The sequence below is a fragment of the Lichenostomus cassidix genome, chromosome 23 (assembly GCF_008360975.1).
Source record: "Lichenostomus cassidix isolate B80296 chromosome 23, HeHo_3.0, whole genome shotgun sequence".
Classification (NCBI taxonomy): Eukaryota; Metazoa; Chordata; class Aves; order Passeriformes; family Meliphagidae; genus Lichenostomus; species Lichenostomus cassidix.
The window spans coordinates 1,518,637-1,541,156 of NC_139503.1; the positions used below are offsets into that span (position 1 = coordinate 1,518,637).

Here is a 22,520-nt window from a genome sequence, read left to right on the forward strand (position 1 = left end):
GGGACAGTGGCAGGACACTGAAATTAAATGATCTTTAAGGTCCCTTCCCACCCAAACCATCCTGTGATCTCATGAAAATAAAAAGTTCTGCTCCTATGCCTTTTATGGGCTTTTTTTTTGGTGCTTCCAGAACTCCTTACTAAACCCCAACAAGCCCTGCAGGGTGCAGCTGCTTCTCTGCTGTGTTTGGGGTGAGGCAATCAGACAATCTGGCTTACCACACTGGTGGCCAGCGAGTCCTGGATGGAGGCTGAGGAGAGCACGGCTGGCTGGTCTCTCTCCAGGCTCTTCTCAATCTCAGCCACTGACTGCAGGAGGCTCTCCAGGCTCTCCTGGACGCTCTGGGACTGTGCAATGGATTTCTGCAGGAGGTCAGAGCGCTCGGACATCTGCTGGGAGAGGCTCTGGAATCGACTCACGATGGAATCTGCAGGGTGCAGGGCAGAGGAGAATCACTGGCACAGAGCTCTGAGTGCCCAGGGTGCAGTGAGGATCACCTCTGGCTGCCCCAAAAGTCTCCCTGATGACAAATCCCTGTCCCCAAACCCAGCAGCGAGAAGGGGGCAATGCCCAAGTGCTCACAGCCCACCCCACGTGCATCCCTGAGGATACACTGCTGCGTGTTTACCCCAAAATTCCCCCAAAAGCAACTCATCTCTGCCTCCTCCCTGTTTGTTCTCACTCTCCCCAGCTTTGCTCTGTACCTGTGGTTTCCTGGATGTGGCTGTAGTCTGGGGCTGGCTCCCCTTGGATCTCCAGCAGGGACCGAGCTGCTTTTTGGAGCTTCTCCACTGGCACCTGGTGCTCAGCCAGGTCTCCCTGCAGCTGCTGTTTGCACAGGAGAAAAGCCAAAATCAGGGAGGTCACAGGGAGGATTTCCACCCTCACAGAGCTCAGGGCTCCATTCACACCCTCTGAGGGATGCTCTGCACTTCACCACCAAATCATTGAGAAAATGGTGGAAAAGTCCAACCCTTTGCTGCAGGCAGAGCTGGATCAGAGGGTTTGGGCTGTCCCAGTGCCCAGCCACCCTCCTGGGGGAGGAATGTCCCCATCTGTGTCCCTCTGAGGTGACTGCAGCCTCTGCTCCTCACTCTGAGCACCTCTCCCAAAATTTTGACCTCACAGAACATCTCTGCCCTCAACCAGCAAAAAAAACCCCAATGGGTTGAGTCTCCTCCCTGCTGCTGACTGCTCAGAGCAGCCAAATTCCCAGCCAGAGCTTTCCCAGGAGATCCCCCAAGGTACCTTGGTGCTGGCGAGCTGCTCCTGCAGCACAGCTGGATCTGAGGAAACTGTCTCGGAGAGCAACTTCTCCACAGCAGCTTCACTCTGCTGCAGCCACATCCTGAGGGACTCTGCCACCTCCTGGAACTGCTGGTAGTGATCCAGCAAGGTGTTCAGGTGGGAGCCCAGCTTGGAGCACTGGGAAGGAGAAATGAGAGGTGACAGGGAAGGTACAGAGAAAGAAAAAACAATTAAAAAAATCAATCTTGCTGCAGGTTAAATGGATGAGCAGGGGCAGTGCAGAGCAACAGCAAGACAAAGGGTGCTGCCCAAGCCCTGAAGGAGGCAATCCTTGTCCTACAACCTATAAATGTCCTGGAAAATCCAGGCAGGCAGGTGGGAGAAATATCTCTCTGCCATGTCTGCACAGGAGGAAAAGAGCACTGAGGCTCCAACTCCCAGCCCTTCCCATACCTTGGAGTGCAGCGTGGTGTATCTCTGCGTGGCATCCTCCAGCTTGCTCTTGACCACACTCCTGGACATCAGCAGCTGGGATTCCTCATCCCCAGCATCCCCTTCCACATCCAGAACCTTCTGCCCCGACATGGTGACGAAGCGCAGGTCACCCTTGTGGGAGATGACATCCTCTGAGAAGCTGCCCTGGCGCAGGAGGAGCTTCCTGAGGGAGGCAGGGTCGCTGTCCCCTCTGTACATCCCCTCCAGGTCCTGCTCTGCCTGCTCCAGCCAGGCCTGGAACTCGCCGTGGTCCCGCAGGAATTTCTGCAGCTCGTCCCGCAGGAGCTGCACGCGCTTCAGCCGCGCCTCCGACTGTGACAGGGACGCTGAGTACTTGTCCCTCAGCTCTGCCAGCTGTGCCTGCAGCCTCTGCTGCTCCTCCCCAGCCAGGCTGTGGCCGTGCTTGTCCAGGAAAGCCTGAGCTGACTGTGTGGCCAGGATGACATCCTGCTGCTGGGATAGCAGCTCCTGGTGCTGCGCCTGGAAGGAGCAGGGAGAAGGTGAGGTTTGGCACTGAGGTCACCATGTGTGTGAAAAAGCCTCTGTGTCCCCCAAAAGCTGTGGATTTGCCATCCTGGAAGTGTTCAAGGCCAGGCTGGAGCAGCCTGGTCTAGGGGAAGGTGTCCCTGCCCATGGCAGGGGGTGGAAGGAGATGATCTTTAAGGTTTTTGGTGACCCAAACCATTTCATGATTCCATGAGAAAGCACCAGCAAGGTGGGGAGAACAGGGAACAGCTCAGGCTGGGGGACAGGGGCTCTGTCCACAGCACAATGACACCTCTCTGGCCACCACGGGCACCTTCTGGACCCTGATGACACCTTGGCACACACCCACCACACTCTGCACCTCCTCCAGGAAGCCAGGCAGGGACTTCCCAACCTGCCACACGGAGAATCCCACATTTCAGAAGCCACACCCATCCAACACCAGGGTCAGGGCATGTGGCAGAGAGCCTTGGGTGGGACAAGCTGTCAGTGCTGACCTTCAGCCTCTCATACTGCTCATCCAGGCTCTCAGCAGCACTGTCTGCTCCCACAGTGTGACCATCAGGGACATCCTGAGCTCCTTTTCCCGCTGCTGGCTTGGCAGGGTGTGGTCTGTACGCCGGGAGATCTCCCCTGTGCTCCAGCGATGCCACCCAGCTCAGGAGGGAATCAATCCTATTGCTGTTCTCCTCCAGCTCTTTGGCAGCTTTCACCTGAAAGCACAAAGGCTCCAGCTAGGAATGACCCAGTTTTTGCACGTTCAGCAAACTGGGGGAGGGAGACAAAAATCAGCAGAAGGAGAAAAAAAAAAACCAAAAAAAAAACCTCGAGGAGTTTCCCAGCGTCAGCAAATGCCTGAGACACTCCCAGACCCTTTGTGGCTCTCTGGAAGGTGCAAGGGAGCTGTGAAAAAACTGAGCCTCTCTGCTACACTGAATTTCTGATGCAGCCCAGGGTCCTGATCCCAAAAGGGTCCCCATCCCAAAAAGGTCCACACCCCAAAATGGCCTCTGGTATGAGCATCACCTTCAGCCAAGGATATGAATGACAATCCTGATCTACTAAAGGTCACCCCAAAGGCAGAGCAGGAGACCTTTTTCCCCCATTCCATCCACAACCAGCTGCAGCTCCCAAGGCAATTTTGTGACAGAAACATCTGGGGAAACCTCGCCTGGGGAACACCCAGGAAGGGACCATGAATTTCTCTGAGCTGCACCACCCAGGGGACACCCAGGACCCCCAAAAAACTCCAACTGGACCTCACTGTCCACCTCAAGCCAAGCCTGGATGCTGCAGCCCTTGGCACATTACCTTCTCAGTCTCCTGCTGCACTGCAGCACTCACAGCACTCTCCAGCTCCTTCTGGGCCACCTCTGTCCTCTCCTGCAGGGATCTGTACTGCTCCTTGGCACGCTGCAGGTCCTGCTGCAGTGCTGCCAGCTCCCCTGGCTCCATCTTGGCCTTGTTCTCCTCCAAAAACTGCTCTGTGCTCTTCAGGACACCAGCAAAGGAGGCAGCTCTGCTGTGCATGTTCCTCTGCAGCTCCTGGGGGGACAATGCCATGAGGCTCCAGGTGCTCCCAGGGTGGATCCTCTCCACCTCTGCCCTCCAAATTTTTAAATATCACTGACCTTGACATCGCTCTGCCTCTGCTGCAAGGCAGGGAGGTCACCTTCTGCTCTCTGCTGCTCGGCCAGAGTGTCCTCTGCCTGGCCCAGCCAGCGGCTCAGCTCAGCCAGGCTCTGTGCCCGGGCTGCCTGTTGCTCCTGCAGGGTCTGTGGGCACAGCAAGGGGACAGGGGACAGTCAGGGCCAGCCCTGCACCTCTGCTCATGCTGCTGAAAGGCAAGGTGAGGTTAGAGCTGCAGCAGCTCCTGAAGGTGAGGATGCAGCACAGAAAACTTTGTGGCTCTCCAGGCGCTCCCTGTCCGGCTGAAGGTGGCACATCCCTGCTGGCCTGGTGGCACTTCTGTCACCATTTCAGCCCGCTGAGCTCCAAGGTGGAGCTGCACTGCTCTCCCAGGAAAACTCAGCCACGAGTTGCTGTGCCATTTCCATCCCACCTTGCAAACACTGAAACAGCAGCAGGAACTCACTGAATGAGAGGCAACAACAGCCTGGGTCAGGCAGCACCACTGTGGAGCCCCAGACAGCCCAAATTGGGGTTTGTAAAATGATTTTGGGGTTGGAAAGGGAGGCCTGGAGAGGGAAAGTGTTTCTGTGGCTGATCCAGCTCCTCTTTTTGCTGCCAGAGCACAACACAGAAGCGCCTGTTTGAGCAATTGAGCATGATGTGACCTCAGTTCCCTGCAACATCCCCCTGGCCAGGGGGGATAAAAGGCTTTTTTGGAGTTTTTCACTGGGCATTTCAGCAAGGTGAAGTACAAACTTGTGCAAAACACTGTGCCTGCTCCTTCCCAGTCATAAGATAAAACAACAGAAGCAAATTGGAAGAGCCTTCTTAAGAGCTCTTCAGCTGCAAAGCGAGTTCTTCCTGGGTTAGGATGGGCGCACACTCAATCTGAAAAGGCAAAGCAAACTGGTTAATACACACACACACTCCAGAGAGGACAGGCAAGAGTTACAGAGAGCAATTGTTAATAAAAAAACCACATTAATCATGTCCTGGATGAGAGGATCCATGCACTGGTGGGTGCTGCAGTGGTGCAGCAGAGGTTTGGTTTTTTTGGGCTTGATACCACCTGGGACAGCAAGAACTGATGTGAACAGTGGAAATAGGAGATTAAAAGTGTTGGGTGTCTGGTGGCTTCTCCACACAGGGATATCTGGGGGGATTACAGGGGTTTATTCCACCCAAATAATTCCATATCTGGCAGGGAACTTCCTGACTGTGCCACCCAGACCTCAGCAGGGCTCCACATTTTGGGAGAAAAAAAAAAAAAAGTTTTCTGCCTGGTGGGAAGAAGACAGACTCAGAAGAAGCTCACGACATGCAGTGAGAACTCCTAAACTGCGAGTGGCATGCAGGGGAAACCCCAAATCTGAGTGCCTCAGCTCCTGCCCTGGTGGCTGGGAAGCACTTCAGCGAGCAAAGAGCAGGCAAGGAGGAGATGTCTCACCACCTTCACCTGGTCTGTCTGCTCCACTTGCTGGACACAGAGCTGCAGCACCTCCAGCCGTGCTGTCACTCGCTCTGAGAGCTCCCTGAAGGCTTTCTGCAGCTCGTTGAGCAGCCTCAGCAGCTGCCTGCTCTGCTGGGGGGTTAAATCCTGGGCGTGCTCCGAGATGAGGAGCTGGATGTCAAAGGCAGTGCTGTCCAGCTCGGCTTTGGTGGCAGCGAGGGGCTCCTTCAGCTCCTGAACGGGGGAGAAAAGATGGAATAGTTAAATGAGCCTGAAAGTAGAACAGGTAAAATTACCCTAAAACAGGTAAAGTGACCCTAAAGGTAAAATAGGTAAAAGTACTCTAAAGGTAAAATAGGTGAAATGATCCTAAAGGTACAATAGGTAAAATGACCCTAAAGATAGAACAGGTAAAATGACCCTAAAGGTAAAACAGGTAAAATGACCCCAAAACAGATAAAATGACCCTAAAGGTAAAACATTCAAAGTTACCCCAAAGGTAAAAGAGTAAAATGACCCCAAAACAGGTAAAATTACCCCGAAACAGGTGAAATTACCCTAAAGGTAAAACAGGTAAAATTACCCTAAGGGTAGAACAGGTAGAATGACCCTTAAAGTAAAACAGGCAAAATGACCCCAAAGGTAAAACAGGCAAAATTACCCCAAAGGTAAAACAGGAAAAATGACCCCAAAGGTAAAACAGGTAAAATGACCCCAAAACAGGCAAAATGACCCCAAAGGTAAAACAGGTAAAATGACCCTGCACTGCTCCTGGGAAATATAATCCAAAACCACCAAACTCTCCCAAAATAACGCTCAGCATGGAGGTGAGAGAGTCTCACCACAGCGATTTTCCAACATTCCTCTGCACCAGGTGCTGCAGGCACCTCGCCAAGAGGTTTTTTGGGTGTGTGTGGGGCTGAAGATGACCCAGACCTGGAGATGCCACCAGGCCAGGGTGACTCCATGTGTCACCACCAGCTCCCAAAGCCTTCACACCCTGACCACAATGCCAAGATGCTACCACCAAACTTGGAAATAATCCTTAAAAGGTGGATAAGTTTTCCAGGGGAGACTTGGCTCCTTGTACAGGTGATGGAGACCAGGGCAGGTGTGATGGAGCAGCTTCCCAGAGGAAGCAGCTCTGTCCTCAACAGCCTGGCAGGAATCTCCCCAGGCTGCTCAGCCACCACCACACACCTCCACTGGAGCATCTTCAAACAGCCAAACCAGCTTTATATCATGATTATTTCACGATTATAGCACAGAATGACTTTGGAGCACACCCAACACGGTGGCTCCTGCCGCAGCACCAGCTCAGGGCAAACCCTCTGGGAGGGAAGCAGGATTAAAAGCTTCTCCATGCAGAGGGCAGCAGGTTCATCAGGCTGCAGGATTAGGGACATTGCCATGGTTACCTGGTAGTGCTGCAGGCAGAGACTCAAGCTGTTCGCATCAGTGACCTGCTGGAAATCGCTGTCACCCAGTGACTCCATGGTGTCACAAACCCAACCCAGCAGCTCCTGCAGCTTGCCCTGAAGAGCCTCGTGATGAGCCAGGATTTTAGCCTTAAAAACCAGAAATGCATCATGTAAAGGAGGAGTTTTGGGGAGCTCAGGGAGGGCAGCAGGGGAGAGTTGCCCAGCTCTACCTTTTCGGCTTCCGCAGCCCCGCGCAGGTTTTGCAGTCGGGACTGCAGGACTTCGTTGGCAGAGCTCAGAGACTTCTGGAGGTTCTTGGCATCCTTCTCCAGAGCCTTCAGTAGCTGCTCAGGGACTTCTTCAGGGGGGTTGGCCACGATCCTCTGCACAGCCTCCAGCTCCTGATTCACAGGGAAGCTCAGCTCCTGCAGCTCAGCGCCCAGGGCCTGAGGAGAGACAGAACCCACGGGGTGACTTCACCTCCCTGCTGCCAAAACCCAGCAGAGCTTTTGGAGAAGCAGCTCCAAACAGTCTAGAAAGATTCATCAGCACCTTCCCTCCAGCTCTGCTCGGCTGCCAGTGCTGCCTGCCTTTCTCCAGGCTGCAAAATTCATGTCAGCCAAGCTCAGGCTGCTGTCTGGGCAAGGTGGAAGGTTTGATATAAAAGCCTGTTTTAAACCCTGAATCTCCCAGAAGCAGGGAGAGATGAAAAGGCTGTGCATGGAGCTGGGGAGAGGAGGGAAAGCTTTGTCTGACACCAGCCAAGCCTGGCCCAGCCTCACTCACCTCTGCCTGCTGCTGCAGGTTGTGCAGAGCTGCCAAATTCTGCTCTGCTGGCTGCACCCGCTTGATCCTCATCTCGATATCTCGGAGCATGGAGAGATAAGAGACCAGCCTCTCATCGTGCTCCAGACACATCTTCTTGCTGAACTTGATCTGCAGAATCAGGCAGGAAAACAAAACCTCAGGCTTAGGCGGAAAAGGAGACAAAGTCTTATATAAAATTTTCTTTTTTTTTTTTTCAAAGGAGATATTTGTTAATAGCATTCCCACTCATGGACTCACCACTCATCAGCCTTATCTGAAAGATTTACTACAGGAAAAATAAAACACATTTGGTTCTTTTTCCAACATAAGCATACAAATGGCAAGAGACCTCTTGGTGTTGCAGCAAAAGTGCCAAAAAAAAGAAAAAAAAGAGTTCTACTTAGTCATTTATCAGTAATGCTCCAGCAAAAGGAGCCCCAGCTGAGCCCTGAGTGTTTCCAGTTATTCATCACCAGCTCCTTTGCCAAATCCACTGCAACATCACTCCTGCTCCAGCTGCCCTCTGTGCTGAGGACCTCAGACAGATTTACCATCAAACATCCATAAATAACTCATAAAAAATGCCAAAACAGCACAAACATTCACTCACCTGGGCTGGTCTCGTGGACTCCCTGGAGGTTTCCAGCAGCTCCCCCTCCACGATCACAGGTAGCAGCAAAGGCTTGGGTTTCTCCTGGGGGGTTTCCCCTGGGGATTTTGGGGGAGCAGGGGCAGCTCCTTGGTCTGCTCTGAGCTCAGCTGTCTGCTCGTGCTGTTTGTCGTCTCCAAGCTCCAGGAATGTGGAGGTTCCCTGAATTTCTGTGGGTTCCTCTCTGATAATTAAGTCCTGGGGTAGTTCCTGTGCTCTGCTGGACACATCCTGGGTGGTTTCCACCCTGGTGCCTTCCTGAGTTGTCCTCAGTGCCACCAAGGCATCGTGACCATTCCTGATCCCACCTTTCACCCCCTCTGGAGCTTCCCCTTTTTCGGGGAACACCTCATCCTCTCCAGGGCTTTCTGTCTTTTTCTTAGGAATTTTCTTTCCTTTCCCATCCCCGTGCTTGGCTGTGTCCTGTGCCAAGCCAGCAGCAGTCTCAGTGCTGGATTCATGTTTTGGCTCTGGAATCCTTGAGACAAAACTCTCCTCCTCGCCCTTCCTCCTTGGAATTTCGTGGGAAACCAGAGAGGGAAGAGGCTGCTTTTCCACAGAAGGTTTCCCTGGCTGAGCGCTGTCTGCTGGAATGCTGCCCTGCTTTGCTTTCTTCTTCTTGCTTTTCTGTTTCTGGGTAGGTTTTTGCTCAGTTTCACTTGGTTTTTTCTGATCAATGGCACTTTCCATGTGAGAGGTTCCTCCCTCAGTGTGTTTGACAGCTTTTCTCCCTGCAAGCTCCTCTCCAGCAGGTCCCACAGGAACACCAACCTCAGGGGGTTCTCCAGGCTCTGCAGGACCAACTTTCCCTGGACCAACACTGGCAGATTCCCTCGGGGCTGCTGGAGTCACCTGGACCACGCTGGTCACTCTCTCTGCTTGCCCAGAAGCCACCACTGCCCCTTCTCCACCTGCCACACCTCCCTCTGCACTTACAGACTCTCTCCTCTTCCTCCTCTCCTCATCATCCTCCTCACCCTGAAGCACCTCCGTGCCCAAAAACTGCTGCTCTTTCTCCAAGCCCATTCTCTCCACTTTCCCTGTCCCTCCATCCACTTCTCTCCTCAATTCCTTTCCCCAGGCTGCTCCCACTTGGCCTTTTGGGATTCCTTTTTCCACCACCACTTCTTCAGGGAGAGATGCTGCTCCCAACACTGAGGGGTATTCTGGAGTCACCTCAGCTTTTGCCTGGGGATGATGAAGATGATGATGATCATCCCGGGGATGGACACCACCCTCTGAAGCTTCCTGAGATTTTGATTTCCTTTCTGTCCGTTTTTTGGGGGATTTCTCCAGGGCAGCAGCTGCACCCTGAGCTGTGTCACGGCTCATGGCTTGAGGCTGAGCTTTGGGCTCAGCACCATCAGACCTGGCAGACTTGGCAGGAAGGACAACACCTTCCTCTTTAGGAGATATTTTTTCCACTTTTTCATGGGGAACTTGGGGTTTTTCTTCTTTGCAGACCTCAGAACCAACTTTGTCCCTGGATATTTGCACATCCCGAAGACTAGCAGCCAATTTTTGGCTAATCAGCCCTTTCTCAACAGCTTCCTTCACAGTCAACCTTTTCCCACCGGGAGCATCAACAATTCCCCCGGCCCTGATCTGGTTGGCAGCAATGACTTTGGCCATGGCTTTGTCCAGCATCCCTCTCTCCTCAGCTGCCCTCAGCGACAGCCTCTTGCTGACCATGCCCTCCACCACCCCTCCACTGTCTGCCTGCGCCTGCAGCAGCCTCAGGGTGGGCAGGGGGTCCACCTTGCCCAGCCTCAGCGCCTCAGCACACGTCAGCTTGGTCCCTGTCACCTCATCCCTGATGGCCTGGAAGGGATGGACCTCCAGGTACCTCTGGCCGGACTCGATGTCGATTCTGCACTTCTTCAGGAACTCTGAGTAGGGGATGACCATGCAGGTCTCGGGGTCGACGATTCCTTCTCTCATTTCGGAGGATGACAGGGCTTTCTCCACCACCTGCTGGGGCACCAAGCCCTCCTGCACTGCTTGACACAGCGCCAGTCTCTGGCCAGAAGATGGATCGAGAATGCCGCCACTCTCAGCCTGGATTTCCTGCACTTTCCTCTGGAATTCTGGGCTGATCAGCCCCAGTGACACTGCCTGGGGTAAGGGCAGCTTCTCCTTCGTAGCTGGATGGACAAAGTCCTGCAGGACCACACCTTCAGCTTTCCTGAGCTCCTGGGATAAATCTGCATCAATCAAACCGTGTTTCATCGCGTCATCCACCGACAGCCTCATCCCAGACACGTGATGGATGATTCCTCCATCAGCCACCTGCTTGGTCAGGAGCTGAAAAGCTTTTTCCTTCTCCAGGAGCCCTTTTTCCACCGACTCTGCCACGGTCAGAGGCCGTTTGGTCTCAGGATCCACAATCCCACTGGTCTCAGCCTGTAAATTAATGAGCTTCTCCCTGGTCACCTCATCAGTGCCTTTCCCCTTGGAAGCTTTTTCCAGCTTGACCAGCTCTGTCTGGCTCGCTGGCTCTATGAGGCCCAGGTTTGAAGCCAAAGTGACTGACACCTTTTTGCCACGTTTCAAGTCAACAATCCCCCCAGAAACCACCTGCCCTTCCAAAATCCTCATCGCTGTCTCCTTGTCCAGAAGGCCAACGGCAGCAGCGTCCTTGACGGAGTAGACAAAGTTATTTCCTGGGTCAAGGACACCACTGATGGCTTTGTCAGACGTGAGGACCTTCTGGAGCAGCTCCTCATCCATCAGCCCTTCCTCAATGACATCCTCAGTGGTCAAGGCTTCACCCACCTGGGAGTCAAAGAAGCCACTGAACATCCTCATCCTCTCCATGAGTTTCACGGCCGTGAGGCCGGACAGCACTCCAGAGGCCACCGCCTGGTCCAGCAGCAGCGTCCGGCCAGTCTGCTCGTGGATGATGCCACCACTTTGGAGCTGAGTTAGGAGTGTTTCCAAAGTGTCCTCTGCTTCCTGCTCCTCCGGGGCTGGCAGGGATGTTTTACCACCATCCTCACCACCTAAAACTCCTTCCTGCTCTCTTTCTTCCACTTCCAGCACACTTTCCACGTCCTCGCTTTGCCTCTCTGCTGGTTCTGCCTCTCCAGTCACAGGCAGCACAACCTCCTCTGCTCCCACCACACCATTCTCAACTGTTTCCTCTTTTACCAAATGAACCTCTCCAACATCTCCTGCCTCCAGCTCAGGTTCCCTCACACCCTGAGTCCTCTCTGCCACGATTTTCAGTCTGTCTCTACTTTCTGGAACGCCCATCGTGATGCAGATTTCACTTTTCACGACCACTGCCCCACTTTCCAGTGCCCTCTTCTGATCTTCAGGACTTTCCACTCCATCTACTGCAGTAGGCTTGGACTCTTCTTCTGCCTCAACCATCCTTTCCTCTGTTTCTCTGAATAATTCAGTATCAAGGTCACTGGGAGGTTCTGGCATCAATGATTTTCCCTGATGTTTGTCCTTGATTGTAAAAGTGATTTGTTCTCTTCCAAATTCAGCATCAGCCTCACTCCTGATGATCTCCCGTTCAGTGGAAATCTGCTCCTGCTCTTCCACACATGGGAAATCCTCTGCATCCTCCAAGAGGAGACCTTCAGGTCCCATCACCACCTCTCCATTCTGCAAGGCAGCTCTGGGTGGTTGGATCTTCTCTTCTTCGCCTTTTGAAGGAGCAACTCGAAGCTCTGAAGCCAAAGGTTCACTTTTGGGAGCTGCATCTGCCTCTGTCTCCTCCAAGCCTTCCATCCCCTGTGCACAGGACCCGTTCTCTTGGCTCTGGATGAGAGTTTCAGTGAGATTGTTCAACTCTGAATCCACCAAGAGCACCTTGTGGCCATCATGGATGTTGATGTAGCTGTGGGTCATCAGGTGGAACATCAGCCTTTCGTCATCACTCCTCAGCAGAGGCTCCTGCTGACCTGTGGGGCTCCTGCCAGGGGAGCTCCTGCCTGGAAAGCCACCAAGATGCACACTGGCCATGCCATCAGGAATGACAGCTGACTGCAGCTTCCTCACCACCCCTCTCTCCAGCACGCCCTGCTCCACTGCTTCCTGCCAGGACATCACCTCCGAGGTTTCTGGTATGAAAACAGCCTGAAGGAGCTGCCTCTGGCTGAGAATCTCGTGGATCAGCTCTGTGGAGAGGATTCCCTGCTCCAGAGCATCTGCAGCTGGGATGATCTCCCCTGTTTCTGGCCACAGGAGCCCCGCGAAGGACCGCAGGGATTCCAGGACCACCAGGGCAATCCCTGGGGCTACCAACCCCTTCCTCAGGGCTTCATCCATGCTCAGCCTCTGTCCCGTGGCCGTGTCGATGATCCCACCGGTCTGGAGCTGCTGGATCAGCAGCCTGCAGGCCAAATCCTGCTCCATCAAATTCTGCCTCACAGCCTCGTCCACGCTCAGCCTGTGTCCCGTCCTGGGGTCAGCAATGCCACCAGCAAAGAGCTGAGCTTCCAGCAGCCTGATGGTCACCTGCCTGTCTATCAGCCCCTCCTGGACAGCACGGAAGATGCTGACCTCCCTGCCTGAGCTCAGGCTCACCATGCCCCCAGCCAGCTGCTTGACCGGCAGCAGCCTCAGGCCAGTCTCCTGGTGGACAATGCAGCGGTCAGTGAGCTCCAGCAGGCTGATCTTCTCTGCAGTGTTGGGGTCGATCAAATCCTTGCCTTCCAGGTGGGACAGAAGCCTGGAGTGAAGCTGGGGGGGAAGGAGCCTTTCCTGCACTGCTGTCTCCAGGCTGATTCTGCCCTGCTGGCATTTAAAACCCCCAGTGATGAGCTCAGCCTGGAGAATCTTTAGCCCAATCCTCTCACTGATTCTCCCTTCTTCCACAGCAGCAGCAACAGGGAGGAGCTGCCTCCCCTCAAGTCCAACTTCTTCCACCCTCTGGAGAGCATCCTTCAATTCCTGCAGCACCTGGAACACCCTGAGATCGATGATGTTTCTCGCCAGGGCTTTCTCCAAGGAGAGTTCCTCACTGGTCTCTGGGACAACTAAGTCAGAGGTGATCACCTGAGCCTCCAGGAGGGCCAGGCCAGTGTCCTGATCTATCAGACCTCTCTGCATGGCACCAAAGACAGGGAATATTTCTACCGTGCCAAGATCGATCACTCCTGCCACAGCGCCGCTGCCCTGGAACAGAGAGAGAAGGGAAAGAATTAAATCACAGTCGAGCTTTTCCAGCGTGAAATTGTGTGAGTTTCAGGGAGGCCTCAGTTAAAAAAAAAACAAACTTAAAATCCCTAAACAGGCTAGAAAGTCCCAAAGTGTTTGAAATCAAGTCCTTCACCAGGGCAGCTTCCAGTATCCACCACCAGTAACGCAGCAAAGCAGCAAGCACCAAAACTCAGGATCATTCCAAAAAAAAAGAGGGCAGGAGACCAACAAACAGACCAAAGCCCTTCGACAACTCCAGCTTTAAAAAGTAAAGACAACACAAACCCCACTGTGCTCTCATGGCAAAGAAAAACCACCAGAACCACCTGCTTTGGGGTAAGGAGGAACTTCCCCCAGTGCAGCCTCCACACTGATCCTGCCAGGCTGTAAATCCTGATTTTCCCAAGCAGATCACAAGCGCCAGGATGGCTGGGGAACACCACAGACCCCTGTGGCACTGAGCAGCTCCCAGCCATGCTTCAGGGCAGGAGCAGGACAGCTCCCCAGGGGTCACCATGGCCACACTCTGCCCACTCCAGCACCTCCAAGGTGCTCCTCAGACAGGGCCAGGGGAGGAATGGAACAAGTTGGAGGTCCCAGCATGGAAGCAGTGACAGACTGGGACAACACCAACTGCTGTGGGGTATTTGGAAGGGCTTTTCTTGCTGCCATCACCACAGCAAGGTAATAATTTGGTGATAAAGAGTATCTTTGTTCAAATGCTCTTCGGATGTTTGTGTCTCTCCAAGTCCCACTGGTTGGGTTTAAGATCAGCCCAAGCACTCTTAGATTTTTGTGGGGATAGCAAGGAGGGAATCAGGACTATGGGATGAATTCCTTTTGCATCCCAACACCCTGCTGTGGGCACAGGAGGAACCTTCTGGGACAACCTGAGCTCTCCACCACCATAGCCAGACCCTGACGTGCAAAACTCAGAGATGAACAAGCCGTGGAAGGACAGAGAAGAGGGGGCAACAGAAGAGAAAGATCAAAAAGGAGATGGATGGGAGGGAGGGAGGGGAGTAAAAGGCTTTTACTTACCAACTCGCAGGGGTGTGCCTTGAGCAGTTAAAGACAGAGCCTTATGGAGCAGTTCAGCCGAATCACACACAGTGTAAAGCTTGGGGTTAGCGTCCAGCATGCGACTGCTTTGTTTTGCCAAAAAGAAAACCCCCACACACAGGTCGTCCTCTTTCCCTTTTGTGTGTTTTGTTTGTTTAAATCCCGGGGGGGTTAGTTAAACTTGTAAGCAAGGATGTCAGTTAATCTTAAAAACAGTTGACATGAAACACAAACCGTACAGGGACACATCATGCTCAATTTAGCGCGTTCTGCTCTGCATTTTTTTCGGTCTTTTGTAACTCCTTTCTGACAGTTGGGATGTTTCCAGCAAGCAAATGTTAAAGAGTTCTTCATGCTCCCTCTACAGTGAAGCAACAGCTCCGCAGCAGAGCCGCAGGGATGGTTTTGCAGACGGGGATTTGAGGTGAAGCCCCACTGCCATCTCTTGTTTTGCTGCCTGGGCCTCGTTGGGAGCGTGAGTGAGAACTGTTCCAGCCCCAAAGCTGCTGTACCAAAACAGCTTGACAAGCCCTGGAGAAGGCTTTTGCTCTAAAACCATTCTCCTGCCCCAAAGGGAAAGGAAAAAAGCATCCTTTCCACGGGGAGGCTGCAGCAAATCCATGATGGTTTAGCAGCGACTAAAGCTTGCTCACCTTTCTGCTGCCAGCACAAGGGCTAAAGGGCTTGCAGTAAAATAAATCATTTCCTGCTCTGAAACACCTGGAATGTGCTTTAAAGTCCAGTTTGGAGCAAAACATTACATATTTAGGTAAAAGCTAGACAGGCAGATCTTAAAAAAAGGCAGCCCTGCCACCCTCTCCCCACGAGTGGCTTGAACAGGGCTTCACTCACGGACCCAAGAGCCAAATCCTGCAGCTCACAGCCAGATGTGAGCAGGCTGTCGCTTCAGGGTACAGGGAGCCAGCAAGCAAACACACAAAAATATCCATTGACACATGAATATACACTTAGAGAAAACGCACACGTAAATCTGTGAATGACAGCTCGTAACAGAGGCAATAGGGATGCGATTCCAGCCCTCCCTACCCGGCTGAACGAGGGTGGGACCTGATGGAAATGGACAGGGAATGCCTCCTGAAGGTCTCCCAGATCAGCTGAAGGCTGGAAAATGCCTTCCACTGGGAAGAGATGCTTGGTTTGGCCACTGCTGAGAAAAACTCGTGGCCAGGGATCCCCAAGGCCACCTGAGTGCCACCTTCCTGCACCCCCTGCCCGCAGGGATGGAGCCCTCTGAGGTCAAAGCTCACCCCTCAGAGGACACAGATTCCCTTCAGGGGATCATTTCCAGGGCAGAATTCCATCTGCCACCCTGCTCAGCCAATCCTCACACCGAGGGCAGAGCTCTGACCAAAACCAAAGGACAGCTCTGCCATCCACCTGGAAGGTGACAGGAAAACAGCTCCTGCTTGGCCTCCAGGGACCACCTGGCTGGGTGTTTTGGGTGACCACGGATGGAAGAGAAGGGAGGGCAACCAAGGAGAGGCTGTGAGTGGCCAGTGGCCACGAGACACACAACAAAATGCAATTTTTCCATGCCCTGAGGAGTGAGCCGTGGGGCTGAGCAGTACCTTGTGCTCTGTCTCCTGAGCCAGCTGGCTCTGGAGCTGCTGGAGCTGCTCTGTGGAGTTGCTGCAGAGAGCTTGGTAGGTTTCCTTCAGGGCACTGATCTGAGCAGAAATCTGGTCTTTTTCTGGTTGGGAAAGCCTGCAAAAGGAAGGGGAAATCTCTCAAAATACTGCCCAAACCAGCCCCACAGAATGACCAAGGCCAAATCCACCATGAGTCTCTTCCTCCTTCTCCAGCTCAGTTAAAACCCACTGAGCAAAGGCTGACCTGCATTGTAACAACCAAACCCCCAAATATTTGGGGCTGCATCTCAGCTAAAGAGGGTTAATATCACCTCACAGCATAAATGGGATGCACATTTCTCTTTGCAGGCAATAAAAAAAGACAACTGGCACGTGCAGCTCGTTGTTTTTAACTGGAGTCAGGCTCTAAGGAACCTCATCCCCAGCCCCTGGTCCCTCCCCTGGGTCACACTCACTTGTGGCTGTGTTTTGCCAGGAAGATTTGGGAAGTTTTGATGGCCTCAGAGACCTGCTCCTTCTTCGCAGTCAGCTCCTCATTCAGAGCCTGGCAAAAAAATAAATAAATATATAAAAAAGAAAGAAAGCAGCTTAATTCAGCTGTGAAAAAAAGAGAAGTTAAACCTCAGAGTCTGGTGTCACTCCTGCCTTACCTGCTGCTCTGAGATGGATTTCTCGATGTCTCCCAGCTCTCTGCTCCCAGCAGCAGCTGCCCTGCCTTGCACACTCTGCTTCAAGCCCAGAGCCCAGCCCAGCAGCTCCTTCACCTTGTCCACGTGCTCCTGCTTCTCCTCCTCCACCACTTTCTGCAGACACAGGAGGAAAACAACCACGTCAAAGGGTGGAGCAGCACCCTCAGCACGGAGCAGCACCCTCAGGGATGGAGGGAATGTGGGAACAGAGCTCAGATCTTCCCCAGATCCTCACCTCCTCCTCCTCCAGCCGCCGGAGAGCATCGCTGATGTACTTCACATGCTGGGTGGTCAGTGTCACCAGGGCTGTGTAACGAGTCCTCAAATCCATGAACTGCCAGGGGAAAGAGGGGAAAAAAAAAAAAAAAGAGGGAAAAGGGATGCATCAGTGCTGCTGGCGGATGTGGGGTGTCACCCTTTACAGAGCACGACATGGATGCAGCACCTCTGGCTTGGGAAGCCCCCGAGGCACCTGGGATGGCCCCGATGGAATGCAGCAAGTCTGCTGGGGAGGGTTGTGGCCACACAAGGCATGCTGCACGACACTGGAGCGAGGGGAGACTCCGGTCACGGACACTGGAGGGATCTTTAATATCCACACAGAGCAGACAGGACCTCGGCTCCCCTAGAGGGTTCTCATCCCAAAGATCCACACACAGGGACACTGCATGGTGCTCTGGTTATTTACCTCGCAAGGCTGAAGGGCTGAGCCGACCCCGCTGGATTTGACCCAGGGGTTCCCAGGGGTTCCCAGGAGGCAAGGTATGGCATACCTGGTGCTTAGGGCACTAAGCCATCCTCTCTGGCTATTGGAAAAAACAGCGAGGGTGGAAACTTTTATTTACACAAGAGAGTTCAGCAGGAAGGAGCTCATTTCACAGAGGCTGCCGGGTGGTTTTGCTGGGCGTCGAGGAAAACCCCCCACCAAAAATTTCTCCCTGCCAAACTCAGGTGGGTTTCCTACCTCCTGGGTGATGGCATCTGAGGAGGAGAGCATCCTTCGGCGCTTCATGGGGGATTTCTGCTGCGACTCCACGAAGGCCCTGTAGGTCATCAGCTGCAGCTCGTAGTCCTGCAAAGGTGGGGAGATGAGATCTGCAAACTCTGCTCCTGCCCAGCCCACCCCAAACCCAGGGGCAGGAGGGAAATCCTACCTTGACGGCAGCCGAGTATTGCTGGGAGAATTTCTGACACTGGTCCAGCTTGGCTTGGTTTTTCTCAATTTCTGCAGCCAAAGCCTTCAGGGAAATTTGAAACAGAAATGGTTGTCAGGACAGATTGGCTGAGTTGTTGCCCAGAGAAGCTATGGCTGTCCTTGGATCCCTGGAAGTGTCCAAGGCCAGGTTGGACAGGGCTTGGAGCACCCTGGAATTGAGGAAGGAGTCCCTGCCCATGACAGGAGGGTTGAAACAAGATGATTTTGAAATTCCCTTCCAACCCAGCCTTTCTGGAATTCTACAACAACAGCCATGGGGCAGTGAGGTCAATTCCTACATCCCTGCACTTTTGGGTAAAATCTACACCCTCCAAATTTTCACGCAAGACCTCATCTGCACCTCGAGTCAAGCAGAATTCCTCCACTTCCCAGACACCCAGCTCTGGCCTGCAGCCTCCTCCCTGCTGCTTTCCACATTTTCAAGCTCAGGGATGAAAAGAAGTGACACTGTCACCGCAGCAAGCGCCCCAGACATCACGAGCTCCTGCCTCACCGTTTGCTGGCTGAGCTGCTCCGACAGCACCCGGCTGTCCTCCGCCTGGCCAGGCTTCATCAGCTCCTGCTGGACTGTGATCTCCTCGATCCACTGGATCAGGGAGCTGTGGCACTGCCTGTAATCGCTCAGCACCTCCTGGATGCTCTCCAGCTCCGTGTGGCTGAGGGAAAACCACAACAAGTCAGAGGAGAAGTGAAATGCCAGCGACGGGAATCCCATCCAGGAAAAATTTCCTCAAATTCTCAGCTGAAGCATGGGAATAACTGAGGGAGAGGAGGCAGGAGGTGTCTCACCGGGTCTCGATCTGGGCGCAGACTCGCTGCCAGCGGTCCCACAGCTGGCTGCCCTTCTCCTGGAAGCGCTCCAGGTCGATGCTGCGCTCCTGCCGCAGCCGGAACAGCTGCTCGCCCACCTCCCTGGCCTTGGCCATCTCCTCCTCCAGCGTGGAGAACACGGAGCCTTTGTCCTTCACCTCCCCGAGCCATTGCTGTGGAGCCAGACAGTGCACAGTCAGTGTCACACTGATGCCTTAAGGGTTTTTAGCTTCTGTTTTTCGTGTGTCTGTGGTTTTGGTGTGTAGCTCTGGGCTGCATATAAAGTGCTAAAATACTCTGTTCCCAGCATTTTAGACAAAACAGTTGCTCTCAGTGGAAAATCCAAGGACACTTTGCTGCCTCAGAGCCCCAAAATATGGAAACACAGTGAACTGGGGGAGCAAGCTTGGGGTGTTTGACATCATCACCTGAAGGTGTAATTAGAGAATTGGGGCTTGATATGTTAATAAGACAGAACTTATAAAATGTGAAGAACTCGTGGCTCATTGACCATTTTGGGTGTAGCTTCTCAAATAGGCTCTGTCTGCCCTAAATGTACCTAAAGGCCTTTAATAAATTAATCTGCTTCTCATTCTCCTAACTTTGTCTAACCTCTGTTTCAGGTAAAACCCTGTTTTAGGCATCATCACCGAAAGCAGGAGGGACCAAATCAGAGACGTCCTCCTGCCCAGAGCTGACCAAGCTGGGAAGGGGTTAAAGGGCTTATTTTCCCACTCTCCTTAACCTGCAAAGATCTGGGAGGTTATAGGAGGTGGAGAATGAAGTGGACCATGAGGTCAGATTGGTTCAGGCTCTGCCCTGCAAGACAGAGCCACAGCACCTCCTCTACACTCACAAAGCAACAAGGGATGTCACATAAGCACCACAAAATAAGGCAAGAAAAATGAACCACAGTCCAAATTCAGCAGAAAAAGGGAAAAACAAACCAACAGCACCAACCTGCAATGCTGTCCTGTGAGTCTGAATGGCTGCCAGGTCAGCAGGAACAGCCTCCTCCTGGCTCAGCTTCACCTCGTAGCCCTTGACCAGAGATTCTGCTCCTTGGGTGTTGCGGATAATGATATCAACCGTCTTCAGCCTGGCAAATCAAACAGAGGCAGCACCATGATGGCCAAGGTTTGGCAGAAATGGGGAGGCTGCAGGGTGATGGACTCGGTTATGTCCAGCACGAGGTGTGTTGAAAGGACAGAGTAAGGCCTTTAGTGAGCTGGGAATACTCAAAAAGGTATTTGGGAACATCCCAACTCACTTTTCCAGGTAGATGGAGGACAACCCATGCGTCTGCTCCATCTTGTTCACCACCAAGTCCAGCTCTGAGCGCAGCTGGGGTGTGCTGGGTCCTGCAGGCGCCTTGTCCAGGAAGCTGATGCACCTCTCAGACACAACCCTGAGCTCTGACTGCAGCTGCTGCAGATCCTCCTGCGTGCGCTGTGCAGGGAGGGAAAGAGCATGAAAGGAGAGCCCAAACAGGCGGGGAAAAGCAGGATTGTCCTCAGCAAAGGAGCTGGTAGGAAACCAAGCAGGGAGCAGAAATCCTGCAGTGAGATTCCCTCAAACCCTTCACCCTTCGCCCACACATCATCCAGAGGAGATACAGCTCTTTCTGAGAGTGTGTCCACCCCATCCCCAGCCTGCCCAGGCTCTGACCTCCTGCTCAGCGATGCGGAGGGTGTTCTCCTGGATGCTGTCCCCATCGGCACGGGCGCTGCTGGGGCTCTGGATGCGGCTCACCAGCCTGTGCTCACACTCCTCCAGGCGCAGGCGGATGTTCTTCAGCTCGGACAGATACGTCCTGGCCACGGTCTCATCCTTGTCTTCTGCGAGTCAGACACAAAGACAACAGCAGCTCAAGCACCTCTGGCCAAAATCTGCCCCAGAATGGATCTACCAGAGTCCCCAGAGGTGAGTGTGGCATCACACTGACTCCAGGATCTCTGCTCAGATGGAAAATGAGTTAGTTATATCATCTCGTTCAAAGATCATTCCAGCCACAGGGAACCTCACTGGATCTCTCAGTCCTAGTGGGACTCGTGGTGTCACAAGTGCCACCACCACGGGTATTTTCCCAGAGACTAAATGCAAGCTCTTTGCTTGGAATGCATCCCCACTGCCAGCAATACAAGGAGCTAAGAGCACTCAGCAGCTCAGCTGAAGCTGCAAAGCCAAGCCCTCTCTGCAGGAACACTGCTGGACAAAGGCCGAGCACTTGGATGGATGGAGAAATAAAGACAGCAGCTGCTCACACCATCAACCAGCTAGCTGAGGAGGAGAAGAACACGAAGCCATCCCATAAATCCTTTGTTTATGAGTTCCCACAGCTCCTGGTTAAACCATCAGGCCCTTTGAAGCTCACCGTTCTCCATGGACTCCAGCAGCTGCCGGATGTGTTCCTTGGAAGACTCCACTTCCTCCTCCAGGCGCAGCCTGTCCGACACGGAGAAGAGCTCTGAATCCCGGCTGTCCTGCAGGAAATCCTCGTAGTGGGCCTGGAGGCTCTTCAGGGCTTGCTGACACTCCCCCTGAGCCAAGGATCTGAGCTGCAAGTGGAAAAAAGCGGCACATCCAAACATCAGGAATGACTTCTTGCACATCGACGGAATCACCTTCGTTTGCCAAGGGAGTGTTGCCAGAGGAAAGGTAAATCCTCCCTCAGGCCGTGCTCCGTCCTTAATGAAACACTCAATCCACAATTTCCCATCAGCTGCAAACTCCTGATGCTCTTTTCACTGGGAAAGCTGCAATCCTTTGGCACAGCTCCCCCAAGCTCAGGTTTCCCCACTGCTCAAGCTGTAAAGACCCTTGACTTCCCCAGTCTTTGGTGTTCCCCCTCTCCTCTGCCACGCAGAGAGCAGCACAACCCCAAAAATCAGGCAGGGAAGATCCTCCCCACCTTTTCCATGCTGAAGCTCTGCACCAGGGCAATGTCCTTGCGCAGGTAGTTCCAGGAGATGAGGCTCTTGGTGTTCATGTGGAGCTGGTGCCAGAGAGCCATCACTTTCTGGTACAGCTGTTCCACCCTGTGAGGGCAAGGAGAGGATCCATCAGCCCTGGATCTGCCAGGCAAACCCAGCCCTGACCCCGTTAATCCTCCAGCCATCACTGCCAGACAGCAGCAGGGCATCAATCCAGTGATCCCAGGCTGGAGTGATGCTCCTGCTGCTCAGTGCCAGAGATCCCTGGGGGGATCCCTCCTCCCAAATTGGCATTTTTGTCATTTTGCAAGCTGCTGCAATGGAGTTTGCAGCTGAAGAACCTCAGCATAAACCAGCTTCTCCTTTCCTCACCACAAACCAGTTCTCTCCTGCTCCTCCATCCCAGCTCTTTCCCCATTCCCACCCCAAATCCATCCCCTCCCAGGCCACCACCCCAGTGACTGCCACCAAAGTTACCTGTTGGCCATCTCGATGGCCTCTTTGTTGGGTGGAGGGATCAGGAAGCAGACAGAAGGCACCATGGCCTCGTTCCCCGTGGGGCTGATCACCTTCCACTTGGTCCTCTGGGAATTGTCCTCCAGGACACATTCATCATTCCTGCAGATGGTGATCTGCGACAGGACAAACACCCCCCAGCCCGTCAGGAAGCAGCAGCAGGGCTGTGCACGCCTGTCCCTGCTGCCAGCCCCTCTCCTGGGGGTGAGCCAGCTCCCAAAAATACTCAGAGAGATGTTTTAATCCAGCAAAAGCCTGGAATGGTGCCAAGCAGTGCCAGGAGGGGAAGGGATGAGGAAGTGAAGGGCTGCCACCCACGTGCTGTTTGGCTGAGGATGATGA

At 53.5% G+C, this 22,520-nt stretch overlaps 1 protein-coding gene across 36 annotated transcripts in view; it reads right to left on the reverse strand.

Annotated features, from left to right (window-relative positions):
• Positions 1 to 22,520, reverse strand: part of MACF1 (microtubule actin crosslinking factor 1) — a 134,720-nt gene that overhangs the window by 61,797 nt on the left and 50,403 nt on the right. For 17 of the 36 annotated variants that reach the window (XM_085081259.1, XM_085081260.1, XM_085081256.1 and 14 more), the window contains 26 exons: positions 22,140 to 22,294; positions 21,641 to 21,767; positions 21,104 to 21,287; positions 20,398 to 20,567; positions 20,000 to 20,178; positions 19,690 to 19,828; positions 18,709 to 18,902; positions 18,413 to 18,575; positions 17,858 to 17,941; positions 17,668 to 17,775; positions 16,939 to 17,037; positions 16,665 to 16,817; positions 16,470 to 16,558; positions 15,994 to 16,129; positions 8,150 to 13,318; positions 7,519 to 7,668; positions 6,963 to 7,178; positions 6,730 to 6,879; positions 5,312 to 5,545; positions 3,861 to 4,004; positions 3,541 to 3,774; positions 2,727 to 2,942; positions 1,702 to 2,223; positions 1,249 to 1,425; positions 705 to 828; positions 219 to 427 (listed from right to left, as the gene is read on the reverse strand). In XM_085081259.1, coding sequence (XP_084937385.1) covers positions 219 to 427; positions 705 to 828; positions 1,249 to 1,425; positions 1,702 to 2,223; positions 2,727 to 2,942; positions 3,541 to 3,774; positions 3,861 to 4,004; positions 5,312 to 5,545; positions 6,730 to 6,879; positions 6,963 to 7,178; positions 7,519 to 7,668; positions 8,150 to 13,318; positions 15,994 to 16,129; positions 16,470 to 16,558; positions 16,665 to 16,817; positions 16,939 to 17,037; positions 17,668 to 17,775; positions 17,858 to 17,941; positions 18,413 to 18,575; positions 18,709 to 18,902; positions 19,690 to 19,828; positions 20,000 to 20,178; positions 20,398 to 20,567; positions 21,104 to 21,287; positions 21,641 to 21,767; positions 22,140 to 22,294 — 9,525 coding nt within the window. Of the gene's footprint in view, positions 1 to 218; positions 428 to 704; positions 829 to 1,248; positions 1,426 to 1,701; positions 2,224 to 2,726; positions 2,943 to 3,540; positions 3,775 to 3,860; positions 4,005 to 5,308; positions 5,546 to 6,729; positions 6,880 to 6,962; positions 7,179 to 7,518; positions 7,669 to 8,149; positions 13,319 to 15,993; positions 16,130 to 16,469; positions 16,559 to 16,664; positions 16,818 to 16,938; positions 17,038 to 17,391; positions 17,510 to 17,667; positions 17,776 to 17,857; positions 17,942 to 18,412; positions 18,576 to 18,708; positions 18,903 to 19,689; positions 19,829 to 19,999; positions 20,179 to 20,397; positions 20,568 to 21,103; positions 21,288 to 21,640; positions 21,768 to 22,139; positions 22,295 to 22,520 lie in introns of those variants that run through there. The other 19 variants (XM_085081262.1, XM_085081235.1, XM_085081241.1 and 16 more) reach the window with 4 other exon arrangements.